Below are 14431 nucleotides of genomic sequence, written 5' to 3'. Positions count from 1 at the left end.
TCTGTCTGACCTGGATCCCTGCAAGTTTTTGAACCTGTTCTCAAGGTGACAGCTACAGCTTCTCATACATTTATTTTTGTTCAAAATGGATGCTTATGTATGTGATACAAAAAAAACATGCCATCTTGTAACTTACTGATTATGATCTTGGTGTTTAACACTTTGGTTCTTTTTCCTGTCATACCGTAGGATGATCCACTCACAAACCTGAACAATGCCTTTGAAGTGGCTGAGAAATACCTGGATATACCCAAGATGTTGGATGCAGAAGGTAAGTCATTTTGTCTTGCATACAGTATAATTGTAAGCATTCTGTACTTTGTCAGACTCTTGTATGGATAACTGTTCTGAGATGGGCCTTGAATAAAGCATTGCATATCTTTTGCTCTGATTGTATAGAACCTCAGTCTGTGAATGCAGAAGTTATTTTCTAGAGTTTGTTATTTTAATGTTTCTTCACCACAGGATACTGTCTATGATTTGAAACTCCCTACAATGGAAGCATTATAATTTTAATTTTGGAGGGCAGCACGGCTGCACAGTGGTTAGCACTGCTGCCTCACGGTGCCGAGGACCCGAGTTCGATCCCGGGTCACTGTCCGTGTGGCGTTTGCACATTCTACCCGTGTATGCGTGGGTCTCACCCCCACAACCCAAAGATGTGCAGGATAGCTGGATTGGCGATGCTAAATTTCCCCTGAATTGGAAAAAAAATAATTGGTTACTCTAAATTTTTATAAATTTTAATTTTGGCTCACTTAACGATGAACCCAAGAGAAATTTCGAATTTGCAGATGACACAGAATTTGGAAGCATTGTGGACTGAGGAGGGTGGTATAGAACTTCAAAGGGTCATTGACAAGTTGGTGAAATGGGTGGCTAGGTGGCAGATGGCAATTCAATGCAGAGAAATGTGCACTGATTTATTTTGGTTAGAAGAGCATGGAGACAATGTAGGATGCACTGAAGTATTGCATCAAAAGTTTTGGGCACTGTGCTTGGGAAGGATCTGGAGGCATTTGAGAGTGTGCAGTAATGATTCCAGAAACGAGGAATTTCAATTATGTAGATAGATTGGAGACATTGGGACTGTTTCTCTCGGTGAAGAGAAGGCAGAGGAGATTTGACGAGGTATTCCGAATCATGAGGGGTCCGGACAGCGTAGGTAGGGAGAAATTGGCTCTCATTCGACAGAGCAAGTGCAGTATTCCATGACCTGATTTAATAGGATTTGACAGTTTCCTAATAATTATATCATTATAAAAATCCAGAGCATTTTGCAGACTTCATTTCTCATTGGAGTGTTCTTGAACTTTCCCTCAAGTTACACCAATTGCTACTTCCGGTGAATCATTTTTTGTTCTAGTAGGGGGTTTAAAAAGCACCTGAATTTTGTTAGAACTGTTACTCTTGCCTCGTTTGGCAACGTGGGTATTTGAATTTGGTTAATGCATTACCAAGAGCCTGACTAAGGGAACAAAGCTGGGAAGCAGCCTTCTGAATCCTGTTTAGACTTGAATTGATGCAAACATTTTTGGAGGCTTACCTTTGATAACCCATGATATAGGTATGTGTATTGTAATTGGATAGGTCTAGAAACACCAATTAGATCACCTTGCTAAATGAATTTTCTCACTTTAAAAAAAAAAAAAAAATGCAACGTAACAATGACACCCTGTGCTTGATACAATATCATAAGAATATAACCAATAGCTTGAACTAAAAATCTATCTCTTGTCCTTTAATATACTCGATAATGGACATCCAAAGCAGTCTGGGGGAGAGAATTCCAAAGGTTCACAGTCCTGAGGAACCGTCTCCTCACCTCCATACCAAATGATTGACTCTTTGTTTTAGATTTCTCCGACCAGGGAAACAACCTTGGCCTACCTCATCACTCCCCCAGATTCTCTTCTGATCAACGGGGCGGGACAACATGGTTGTGCTGCTGCACTTGCTGCAGTATGTACGAGATATGCCAAACTCAGAACATCTGATCCAACACTCTACTTTGTGGACATACTTTTCCCATGTGGGAAATGGGCTATAGTAACACTACCTATTGGAAATGCAATCCAGTTATTTAAGGAATGGAAAACTTTGACTTTAAACAAGTTGCATAATCGCAATGTATTTTCAAACAAAAACTTGGCAGAAGTGGTCGCAATTAATATACGCAATATGTTAATTGTTTATTTCAATTACAAACCGGTCAAGGGAGCTAATTGGGATTTTCACTTAGTTTCGCTGTCACACGACTGGAGTGGTTGAGTTATGAATATTTTGCTTCAAATACAAGACTGAGAAAGATTGGCACTGGTACTATCCACAACTGGGTTTCTGGAGTAGATCCGGCTAATTACACCAGGGGGAGTGTGTGCCTAGAATTATTGGGGCTGTTTAGTTCCTCGTTGTACCAAGTGTGCAATCTGCAGCATGTGTCTACCATCTTTGTATAAGAAACTGTTGGTGCCTAGTTCTTGTACCCAGACATCACTGGTTAGTGCAGGAAATGGATGCCATTGGGGAATGATGGTGCAGATGTTTCTTTGCCAGATGCAAAGCTGATTGTGTACGTTGGGGTGGGGGGGATTTACAATTAATTAACGATTCTTCTCTCTGTCTGTAATCGGTGATTGTTACTGGAAGGTGAACATGTGGGTGTCAGATCAGGGTGAAGGAGCTTCAATTAACGTACAGAAGAAAAGAGCTTTAAGTGATGCTGCCGTTTGATCATTGTCATGGTTGCACATTTTAAGATGTACTTTCAATTGTCCAGAGGGCTAATCTTTTTTCCCAGTTCCCAGAGCCAGGCAAGTTTAAAGTCACATTCCATCATTTTCGTGACAGCTCTGTGACATTTTGCAAATGCAGCAATAAAGACCTTTGAGCCCAAGTACTTCCCTGGACTTGACTTTTTTTCATTTAATGTTCTGGCACCCCAACATTTTGCAATTCCAAACCACAGTTTCCTTGTTTCAGTGTAACAATCCACCTATTTTGTTATTTGGAACTGCTAAAAACCCATTTGTTTAACCCGCAGCATGAGTGCCCAGCCTTTCCTTGGTGTGCACACGCCCCCACGGAGCTCCCATTAATTTGCAAACACCTTAAATTGCTTTTACAAGCAAACACTCAAAATTCTGAGGATAACAAATAGAAGGTAGATGGAATTGCTGCAGTTGGGAAAGCTGAACTGCTGTGGCCGGGAGTGATTGCTGTAGGGTCAATGAGCCGCAGGCTGGTCATCTCAGTGGAATGTTTGATCTATGTAAATCTGAAAGACATTCTACCCTTCATATTTATTATGCAAGTCATGCTTCACACTTGCACAACATTACTGCAATGCTTTAACCATACAATATGCACATTCATTTCCGCATTCTTAACTGAATTTTTCCATCTACCCCTTTTAGCAACACTATTTTTCCAAGCCCCTCCTATGGGGGGCAGCACTAAAGCCCCTCCTGTGGGGAAAAGTGCATCAGCTGCACCTCTGGAAGGCAGGCGGACAAAATATAGTAAATCTCATGACTTGCGTTTCATGAGAGCAGTATTTAACTATTGTGCTTTTGAGCTGAGATTTTGCCTAGCTGAGGTGTACTATTTGTTCCTGAAAATTCTTTTTTGGTTCTGTCTTTCTCAAGTGAAATTGCTGATCAAATATTTAAATTTGTAATGAGTCCAGTTTGTGCAGCTGAGGGTTACTTTAATATTTGTATACCATTATGGTGTTCTGCAGTCTTTTCAAAGTAATTATGGCTGTTCACAGTAGCGCAAGTTCTTCATTAACTAACAGGTAAACCAGTCCAATTATGATTAGTAAACTATGTTAATGCAGGAATATTAAATTCTGCCAGGGGCTGAACCTTTGCTCGCTGATTCCACTGACTTATTTTAATTAGTGTGAACAGCACAGCATTTTTATGAATAACTTAACAAACCTTGGAAAAAATATATTTTTAATATTTGGTTAGCAGTTTCCTGTGGAATGACTGCAGAATGTTAATTGCATTTTTTTGGAGTCATTCTGATAACTCTAAATAATTCTATAGATGCTTATAATGTTTTAACTGTCTGTACATTGGGATAGCTAAGGTTTCCTTCTCTTCTGTAAATGCTTGGGTGGATGTATTTTCTGCAACAAACAAAACTTAATTCCTTCACGTTTGATAATCAGTGCACTGAAATTTATTATGTAGATAATTTCTCCTGTGGTTCAAATACTCGGGGATCATACCAGAATTTAACTGCAGCAATTGGTACCGTTTACATTGGTGTTCTGGTTTTCATTTTCTTTGGAGGGGGAAATTCGAGATGAGGTGTTTTGGATTGATTGTTCCCCCCCCCCCCCCCCCCCCCCCCCCCCCCCAAGTTTCCTTTTCTGAATATCTCCTTGTAGATCTGGGGGGGAGAATGCTGCTTCACTTCCTTCACATTCTCTTTTGAAACTGAAGTAAGATACGGTGGGTAAAATTGTGTGTCGGAACAGTGTTGACCCAAGGCTAATGCATGCAAAGTGTTTGATTGCAGCAGCTGAAGATGTCGATTAGAAGCGTCTCTTAATATTTTTGTTTGCCCACAGACATTGTGAACACCGCCCGCCCTGATGAGAAGGCTATTATGACCTATGTCTCCTGCTTCTACCATGCCTTTTCAGGAGCACAGAAGGTACCATAAGTCACCAAGGACCCCTCCCTTCCTGCAAAACTGATCTCGTGCTTCTCTTTCAGCTGTTCCTCAGATTTTTATATTCTTGGTTCTAGGCATGATGCTGCACCTGTTCTCTCTCGAACCATTTAATGAGTGTTTTTCTGCTTGTGGCATGATGCAACCTTACTCTGCTCTGACTTTCTCTCTGCACAGATATTGTAGGCACTCTCAGGCCAGATGAAAAGGCTATTATGACTTACGTTTCATGCTACTACCATGCCTTCTCAGGTGCTCAAAAGGTGAGCTCTTATCTCCTGCAAAGATTCTGTCCTGAGTGCTTTTGGTCATCTGTGGTGTGCTGCTTATATTTCTCATGATTAACAGTGGCAAACATTGGATATCTTCAATCTTATCTCTTTGTATGTGGCAATGCATCTTCTGTTTGCTGTATGATACTGCAATTGTAAAGGATATTTGGTGCCACGACGGCATGCTCATGTTTAGCAACCGCCTTTTGGGAAGTGTTTGGAGCAGTAAAGACATTTTACTATACAACCACAAGGCTATTTCACAGTTTCTGTGGCTGTCTCATTAACGTCCATCTTGAGAACTGAAATCTTTCGGGAATAGGAGCAAAACCTCCTAACAGTCAGATCAACCGTCACCTTCTCTGTCTTCCCTCCCCATTTCTACCATCTTGTCATATCCTTTCTTAATGTAGATATGGATCCAGTTGCCTGAATCCATTTATGTTGACTGCTTCAGTGTCCTTCCTTTGTAACATTCAATAACTCTTATCTTCTGAGTGGAAAAGTTCCATCTCATTTCACATTGAGCGTCCAAACTTTTTAAACTAGTATCTCACTGTATTTGAACTCTTCACCGTGATGAACTATTCACTTGGACAAGCCTTGTAATTTCCTTTCCACAATCTCTGAGGTCATCTTAAAGTCTATAAGGTGAGAAAACTTGGTAAGAAATTTAGTTGGGTTGCCTTTGCGTAACTATAAAGTAGATGCCTTGGAGCAAGAAAACCTTTTTATACTTGTAGTTTGGATCATTTGGTGTTCTTTCTTCCCCGACTCCAAATGCAAGCAGGATATTCTGTGGATGAGTTCACAGGAATTACAATTTTGAACCTCCTATAATGCTTTTCCATAATAAATCTGCATATATCACAGAAGAAACTTTTATTATCCAGTGAAGACTTGAACTTTGCCCTGGACTGCACTTCCAGGATAAATCCTTGGGTTTTTTTAAGACTGAAATTCATGACTTTCTTAAATTTACTAAATTTTAGATATTAAAAATTCCTTTTTTATCAAGGCGAGTTTGTTGGAATAATTGTAGTGCATGTAGTATGGACAGCATTTTGTCAGTGGTCTGGCTACACTTAACTATTTGCATGCATCTTACACTTCCAGTGCATTTGTGGAGTGATGTTTGCTAGTTTCTGACTAGCCAATTTCTACTCCCGTCACCAAGATGCCTAGCACATTCAGTCAGACCTATTTAAGCAAGTTTAAAAACGTGGTTTTGCACCAAATCATTTTGGTGTACAGCAAAATAAAAAAAGATTAATTCCAAGATGCCACTTAATTCTTGCGTACTGATATGTCGAAGCTCGTGAGCAACGCAGCACCAAAAATGCTATTGAGCATGCATGTAAAGCAATCCTATATTCCTTAATTTCATTTTTTTATTATAAAATATGACTTATTTTGTGAACTGATTTTCGCCCGTTATCCATTGCTGTCTCTTTCTCTGTAGACCCTTTGTTTCCATCTCTGATGCCCAGCTCTCATCTGCTTTCGTTCTTCCTGTGTGCTTATTGTTTTTTTGCTATGCAACAGGTACAGCATCCTTCTCCCTTTCTTTGCTTTAACTATTTTCCTAATGTCTCCTTGCCATGAATACTGCATAATCAAAATCTTAAACTTAACCTTTTTTGAAAGTTAAATTAGGAAACACTTTGCACAAAGGGTGGTAGAAATTTGGAACTCTATTCAGTGAATGGTAATTGATGTTAGATCAATTAATGTTAAATTTGCGATTGATGGATTTTTGTTAGTCAAAGCTATGAAGCGATCTGGCGAAGAGGTGCATATATGGATTGAGGTTGCAGATTCGCTGTGATCTTGCATGGTGACACAGGCCCAGCGGATTAAATTACCTCTTTCCTACTGTTTCTACTTTTTATATTTATAGGCAGAATCCCTAATTATTTGTCTTTATGCCTTCCAATTTTTATGATTAAGAAAAAACCATTCGTACTAGAATTCAGTTCCTTTTTGTTGAGTCTCTCACTATTCTCTGCTCCAATGGACAGTGAGACTTCAGTTGTAGTCTGTTCATGGGTTCATTTTAAATTATCCATTAAACAGTAGCATTTCTACTAACGGCTCCAAATTGCTTTATTCAAAATGTTAATGCATAGAATTTTAGTCTTTGAATTGAGGTCAGTCCTCGCTGCTCCAGGACATCACTGCAGGAGTTCCTCAAGATAGTGTCCTAACCCCCAACCATTTTCAGCTACTTCATCAATGACCGTCCCTCCTTCATAAGGTCAGAAATGGGAATGTTCACTGATGACTGGATGTTGAGTATAATTTGTGACTACTTCGATTCTAAAGCAGTCTATGTTCAAATACAGCAATACCTCGACACTATCCAGGCTTGGGCTGACAAGTGGCAAGTAACATTTGTGCCACACCAGTGCCAGGCAATGACCATCTCCAATAAGAGGATCTAACCATTGCCCCATGATATTCAGTGGCATTGCCATCACTGAATCCCCCACTATCCACATCCTGGGGGGGGTTACCATTGGCCCGAAACTGAACTAGACTAACATATAAATACTGTGGTTATCAGAGCAGGTCCGAGGCTAGGAATCCTGCAGCGAGTAACCCACCTCCTGACTCCCCAAGGCCCGTCCACCATCTACAAGGCAAAATGTCAGGAGTATAATGGAATACACTCCACTTGCCTGGATACATAGAATACATTGAACATACAGTGCAGAAGGAGGCCATTCGGCCCATCGAGTCTGCACCGACCCACTTATGCCCTCATTTCCACCCAATCCCCGTAACCCAATAACCCCTCCTAACCTTTTTGGTCACTTAAGGGCAATTTACCATGGCCAATCCACCTAACCTGCACATCTTTGGACTGTGGGAGAAAACCGGAGCACCCGGAGGAAACCCACGCAGACACTGGGAGAACGTGCAGACTCTGCACAGACGGACCCAGCGGGGAATTGAACCTGGGACCCTGGCGTTGTGAAGCCACAGTGCTACCGTGCTGCCCTAAAATGAGTGCAGGTTCAACACACCCTAAGCTCTACCCACTGCACTAAGGTGTACCTACATCTCTGGGACTGCAGGGGTCAAGAAGGCTGCTCAATACCACCACCACCTCATCAGCATCTGGGTTGGGCAGTAAATGCTGGCCTAACCAGTGACTCCCACATCCTGTGAATGAATAATTTAAAAAAAAAAATTTGCGGATAAGTTCAAGATAACCACCATTATTTTCTAATTTCCCAATTTTTAACTTGGTATTTCGCACTTTATGGTTTAATCTGCGTGCTTAAGTTGTAAAAATGCATCTGTTTCTGACAGGCTGAGACTGCAGCCAATAGGATTTGCAAAGTCCTGGCAGTAAACCAAGAAAATGAACATCTGATGGAAGATTACGAAAAACTGGCCAGTGATGTATGTATTCTACATTTGTGTGCTGTACTAATAAAACTTAGCTCTGAATGACTTGTAGTGAGTATCATCGGCAGGAATGTATATTTTTTTTTAATGACTAAAGGCAAATTGTAGTTTAAAGCCAAAACGTAAGCAAAAATAACTGGCAGATTCTAATTTCTTAACAGCAATTCAACTCCGAATTCTTGATTACAAGTTTTGATGTCCCATCAAGATCTCCACCCTGTGCAGAAATCAATTAAGTGGCTGCGTAGACTTGGTTTGTTGGGGAAACCTCTGTGGCACATACGCCAATTCAGCCAAATGGTCTGTTTCCATGCTGGGTGTTTCCCTGTTCCATTTTGGCTGTTTTACCTGCTTAGTTAAAAGATCTCATGACGCTATCCATTGAGTCCCGACATTACAGAAGGAGGCAATTGGGCCCATCAAATCCGCAGTGACCTCTTATTCTACCTAGATCCACGCCCCCATCCAATCCCCATAACCCTGTGGATTGATCATGGCCAATCCACCTAACCTGCACCGAGAGCACCCTGTCCTGTACTGTGCGTGGCAGCAGCCGTGGGAATTCCACCACCTGCTGCCTGGCAAATGCCCTTACCTGTAAGTACCTGAAGGTGTTCCCTGGGGGGAGCCCATACTTCTCCTCCAACTCACCCAGGCTTGCGTATTTCCCGTCCACAACAGGTCTCCCAACCTTCGTATCCCTGCCCTGTGCCACCCTGAAAACCCTCCATCTGTCCTCCCTGGGACGAAACCGGTGGTTCCCCCGTATTGGGGTCCACACCGAGGCCCCAACTCTCCCCCGTGCCGCCTCCACTGCACCCAGATTTTGAGGGCAGCCGCCACTACCAGGCTCGTGGTATACCTCCTTGGAGGGAGCGGCGCCGTTGCCAGTGCCCCCAGACTCGTACCCACACAGGACGCCGTCTCCAGCCACTTCCCCCTACATCACCCACTGGCGCACCATCGTCGCATTGGCGGCCCAGTAGTACCCACAGTGGCTGGGCAGCGCCAGCCCCCCCTCCCCTATCTCTACTCCGCTCCAGGAACACCCTTGGAGTCCCTCGCACCCACACAAACCCCATTATGCTCCTGTTGACCCGCCTAAAAACGGCCTTCAGGATAAACACTGGGAGGCACTGGAACAGGAACAAAAACCTTGGGAGCACCGTCATTTTGACTGACTGCACCCTACCCGCCAATGACAGCGGCAACACGTCCTACCTCTTGAACTCCTACTCCATGTGCTCCACCAGCCTTGTGAAATTAAGCCTATGCAGGGCCCCCCAGCTCCTGGCCACCTGGATCCCCAAATACCTGAAGCTCCTCGCCAATCCCCCTCTCCTGGTCCCCTGGGTGAACCACGAACAGCTCGCTCTTCCCTGAGCTTGTACCCCGAGAAATCCCTGAATTCCCTGAGGATCCTCATTACCTCCGGCATTCCCCCCACCGGATCCGCCACATATAACAGCAAGTCGTCCGCATAGAGCGACACCCTATGCTCCTCCCCACCCCGCACCAACCCCCTCCAGTTCCTCTACTCCCTCAGTGCCATAGCCAGGGGTTCAATCGCCAGTGCGAAGAGCAGGGGGGACAGGGGACACCCCTGTCTCATCCCTCGGTGCAACCGAAAGTACTCAGACTTCCTCCTGTTCGTGGCCACACTCCCCATCGGGACCTCGTACAACAGCCTGACCCACCTGATAAACCCCTGCCCAAACCCAAATCTCTTCACCTCCCACAGGTACCCCCATTCTACCCTATCGAAGGCTTTCTCAGCGTCCATCGCCACCACTAGCTCCGCCTCCCCCTCCCTCGCCGGCATCATGATAACGTTCAGAAGCCTCCGCACATTCGCGTTCAAGTGCCTCCCCTTCACGAACCCTGTCTGGTCTTTGTGGATGACCTGCGGCCCTCAATCCTCGTGGCTAAGACCTTCGCCAGCACCTTGGCATCTACGTTCAGCAGTGAAATCGGCCTGTAAGACCCACACTGCAGGGGATCCTTGTCCCGCTTCAGGATCAAGGAAATCAGTGCCCGGGACATCGTCGTGGGTAAAGCCCCCCCTCCCTTGCCTCATTAAAGGTCCTAACTAGCAATGGGCCCAACAGGTCCATATATTTTTTTATAAAATTCGACCGGGAAACCGTCCGGCCCCGGTGCCATCCCCGCCTGCATGCTCCCTATCCCTTTGGTCAGCTCCTCCAGCCCAATTGGGGCCCCCAATCCCGCCATCAGTCCCTCCTCCACCTTCGGAAACCTCAATTGGTCCAGGAAGCGGCCCATCCCTCCCTCCTCCAGTGGGGGCTATGACCGATACAATTCCTCGTAAAAGTCCCTGAAGACCCCATTGATGCCAACCCCACTCCGAACCACACTCCCTCCCTTATCCTTAACTCCCCCCATCTCCCTAGCTGCGTCCCGCTTCCGAAGCTGATGCGCCAGCATCCGGCTTGCCTTTTCCCCATACTCCTAAATCGCCCCCTGGACCTTCCTCCACTTCACCTCCACCTCCCTTTTGGTCACCAGGTCGAATTCGGCCTGGAGGCTGCGCCTCTCCCTCAACAGTCCTTCCTCAGGCACCTCCGCATACCTCCTGTCTACCCTCACCATCTCCCCCACTTGCCTCTCCCTCTCCCTCCTCTCCTTGTGGGCCCTAATGGAGATCAGCTCTCCCCTAACCACTGCCTTCAGCGCCTCCCATACCATCCCCACTCTGACCTCCCCGTTATCGTTGGCCTCCAGGTACCTCTATGCTTCCTCGGACCTGCTCACTCACCACCTCGTCCGCCAGCAGCCCCACCTCCAAACGCCACAACGGGCGCTGGTCCCCCTCCTCCCCCAGTTCTAAGTCCACCCAATGCAGGGCGTGATCCGAAATGGCTATCGTCGAGTACTCCGTATCCTCTACTCTCGCTATCAGCGCCCTGCTCAAAATAAAAAAGTCGATCCGGGAGTAAGCCTTATGGACATGAGAAGAATGAGAATTCCCTAGTCCCCGGCCTTGCAAATCTCCAAGGGTCCACCCCTCCCATCTGGTCCATAAACCCCCTCAGCACCTGAGCCGCCGCCGGCTTCCTACCTGTCCTAGACCTAGAGCGATCCAGTGCCGGATCCAACACCGTGTTAAAGTCTTCCCCCCCCCCCCCCCCCCCCCCATTATCAGGCCCCCCACTTCCATATCTGGGATCCGACCCAACATGCGCCGCATAAAACCCGCATCGTCCCAGTTTGGGGCATACACATTGACCAGTACCACCCTCTCTCCCTGCAACTTACCACTACCCATTATATACCTACCGCCATTGTCTGCCACAATGCTCGACGCCTCGAACGACACCTTTCCTCCAAGATCACCACCCCTTGATTTTTGACATCCAGCCCCGAATGAAACACCTGACCTACCCACCCTTTCCTCAATCTTACCTGATCTGCCACCTTCAGGTATGTCTCCTGGAGCATGACCACATCCGCCTTCAGCCCCTTCAGGTGCGCGAACACGCGGGCCCACTTGACCAGCCCGTTCAGTCCCCTTGCATTCCAGGTTATCAGCCGGATCAGGGGGCTACCCGCCCCCCTCCCCCGCCGACTAGCCATAACCCCTCCTCGGCCAGCCACGCGCCTGCACCTCACGCCCGGCCAGTTCCCCACGGCGGCAGACCCCCATCTCGACGACCCCCCCACACACACACACACACACACACACACACACACACACACACACTCGCTCCAGCACCTCCTTGACCTTAGCAGCAGCAACTCGATCCCGATCTCTCTTCCCCCCCCGGGCTAGGACCCCTCCCAGCTGCTTTACTCCCCCCATTGCACTTCCGCAAGTCAGCTGACTCCTGACCCCGGCCACTCCCGCCTCTCCTTCGACTCCTCCCAATGCATGACACACCCTCCTCTTCCATTCCCCATCCGCAGGCTCTCCGCCTCCCCCTTCCATCCCAAGCACGGGAAACAACCCTCGCTTTCCTGCCTCGGCCCCGCCCCCTCCAGTCTTCAGCGCGGGAAAAAGCCCGCGCTTACCACCTAACCGAGCCCGCCACCTCTGACGCAGCTCCTTTTACAGGCCCAGTCCCTTCACCCCCACCTCAGGCCTCCCCCTCCAAGAGCCCCCCTGACCAATCTAACCAAAACAGTGCCCAACCCGCCCTAACCACCCTCACCCAACCAGAATGGGAAAAAAAACGAGCAAAGGACCCCCCCCCCTCAAAAAGTAACATCAACCGCAATCCCCAAACGCCCATCCCGACCCTCAATCTGTCAGATTCTCGGCTTGAACAAAGGCCCACGCCTCCTCCGGAGACTCAAAATAATGGTGTCTGTCGTTGTAGGTGACCCACAGTTGCGCCGGCTGCAACATGCCAAACTTCACCCCCTTCCTGTGCAGCACCGCCTTCACTCGATTGTACCCGGCTCTCCTCTTCGCCGCCTCCGCACTCCAGTCCTGATATATCCGAACCTCCGCGTTCTCCCACCTGCTGCTCCTCTCCTTCTTGGCCCACCTGAGCGCACACTCCCGATCAGCGAACCGATGAAACCGCACCAGCACTGCCCGCGGAGGCTCGTTAGCCTTGGGCTTCCTCGCCAGCACTCTATGGGCCCCTTCCAGCTCCAGGGGCCCCTGGAAGGACCCTGCTCCCATCAGCGAGTTCAACATGGTGACCACATAGGCTCCCACGTCCGGCCCCTCCGGGAGGCCCAGAATCCGCAGATTCTTCCGCCTCGACTGATTCTCCATCTCCTCGAACCGCTCCTGCCATTTCTTGTGGAGCGCCTTGTGCTCCTCTACTTTTACCGCCAGGCCTAAGATCTCGTCCTCGTTGTCGGAGATCTTTTGCCGGGCCTCGTGGATCGCCACCCCCTGGGCCGTCTGTGTGTCCAGCAGCTTATCGATAGAAGCCTTCATCGGCTCAAGCAGGTCCGTTTCAATCTCGCTAAAGCAGCGCTGGATAACCTCCTGTTTCTCCTGCGCCCATTGCATCCACACTGCCTGGTCCCCGCCCGCCGCCATTTTGTCCTCCTTCCCTCGCACCTTCGGGTCCACCACCACTTTTTTAGTCGCCCCGCTCCTGGTAAAAGCCATATACTGTCGGGGAACTATTGTACTCTCCTTCCCACTGTGGAAAACGTCGGAAAAATCCCGTTGGGGGCCCTGAAAAGAGCACAAAAGTCCGTTTTTTGCGGGAGCTGCCGAACGTGCGACTTAGCTCCGCATAGCCGCAACCAGAAGTCGAGGCAGCAGTGCTAACCTCTGCCACACTATCTGGTGTACTGTCGATATATCTCTCTCACTAAATATCCTATTTCCTGGTCATGTTACATTGCTGATTATGGGTGTCTGCTGTCCACAAATTGGCTACTGTGTATTCCATCTTACAGCAGTGACAAAGGTACATCATTAGCTGTAAAGTGTTTTGAGAAGTTTGCTTATATAAATGCAAGACTTATGGTAGAAAGTTCATACTGTTAATTTCAAGTACTTGGAATTCTGGAAATTAAATGAGCAAAAAAATGCTAGAAGCATTTGAGATTCTGGCAGTCGGTCTCCGTATTGAAGTTTATTTATTCTTTGGTAAATTAGGTACTCCACTGCAACCGTGCTGTGTTCAGGGGGGGGCTAATTTTGCTTGTGTTAAGTTTAAGTGACTGAACATTGGAATTAATATTCTAGTTTTCATTTATATTTCGTCAATATCCCTTTTGATGAATGCGGGTTTTATTTGTTATAAGTACTAGTAACCCTCTTGTGGCCTTGCTCACACTCCAGTGAACGGCCTAGGTTTTCAATTCATCACATCGGGCATTCATAAAAATCAAGGGGTACTCTTGGTGTTGCCATCGGAAAACATTGGGAAGTATGTTATTCGGCTATGTTTCCTTTTTTAATTGGGACTAATTAGTCAATGGACTTCAGTGGGGAGGGCATTAGTATGTAAAAATAATAAAAATGGTGTTAACATTCACTTTAGGCAATGCCGCTTGATATTAAAGCCAGAAATGTTAAAATAAGCACAATGACAATTTTAAACACATGCACATCTTTTCAA

General features: G+C 46.7%; 1 protein-coding gene across 2 annotated transcripts in view; it reads left to right on the top strand.

Moving 5' to 3' along the window:
- LOC140402288 (alpha-actinin-1-like) overlaps nt 1-14431 on the top strand; it is a 133919-nt gene that overhangs the window by 74815 nt on the left and 44673 nt on the right. The window contains exons 7-9 of one of the 2 annotated variants that reach the window (XM_072489951.1): nt 190-271; nt 4867-4952; nt 8280-8372. In XM_072489951.1, coding sequence (XP_072346052.1) covers nt 190-271; nt 4867-4952; nt 8280-8372 — 261 coding nt within the window. Of the gene's footprint in view, nt 1-189; nt 272-4585; nt 4672-4866; nt 4953-8279; nt 8373-14431 lie in introns of both variants that reach the window. The other variant, XM_072489950.1, reaches the window with a different exon arrangement.

This window comes from Scyliorhinus torazame, chromosome 25, assembly GCF_047496885.1.
Source record: "Scyliorhinus torazame isolate Kashiwa2021f chromosome 25, sScyTor2.1, whole genome shotgun sequence".
Classification (NCBI taxonomy): domain Eukaryota; kingdom Metazoa; phylum Chordata; class Chondrichthyes; order Carcharhiniformes; family Scyliorhinidae; genus Scyliorhinus; species Scyliorhinus torazame.
The sequence above is the reverse complement of the archived record's forward strand: the minus strand, read 5'-3'. Positions and strand labels throughout refer to the sequence as shown.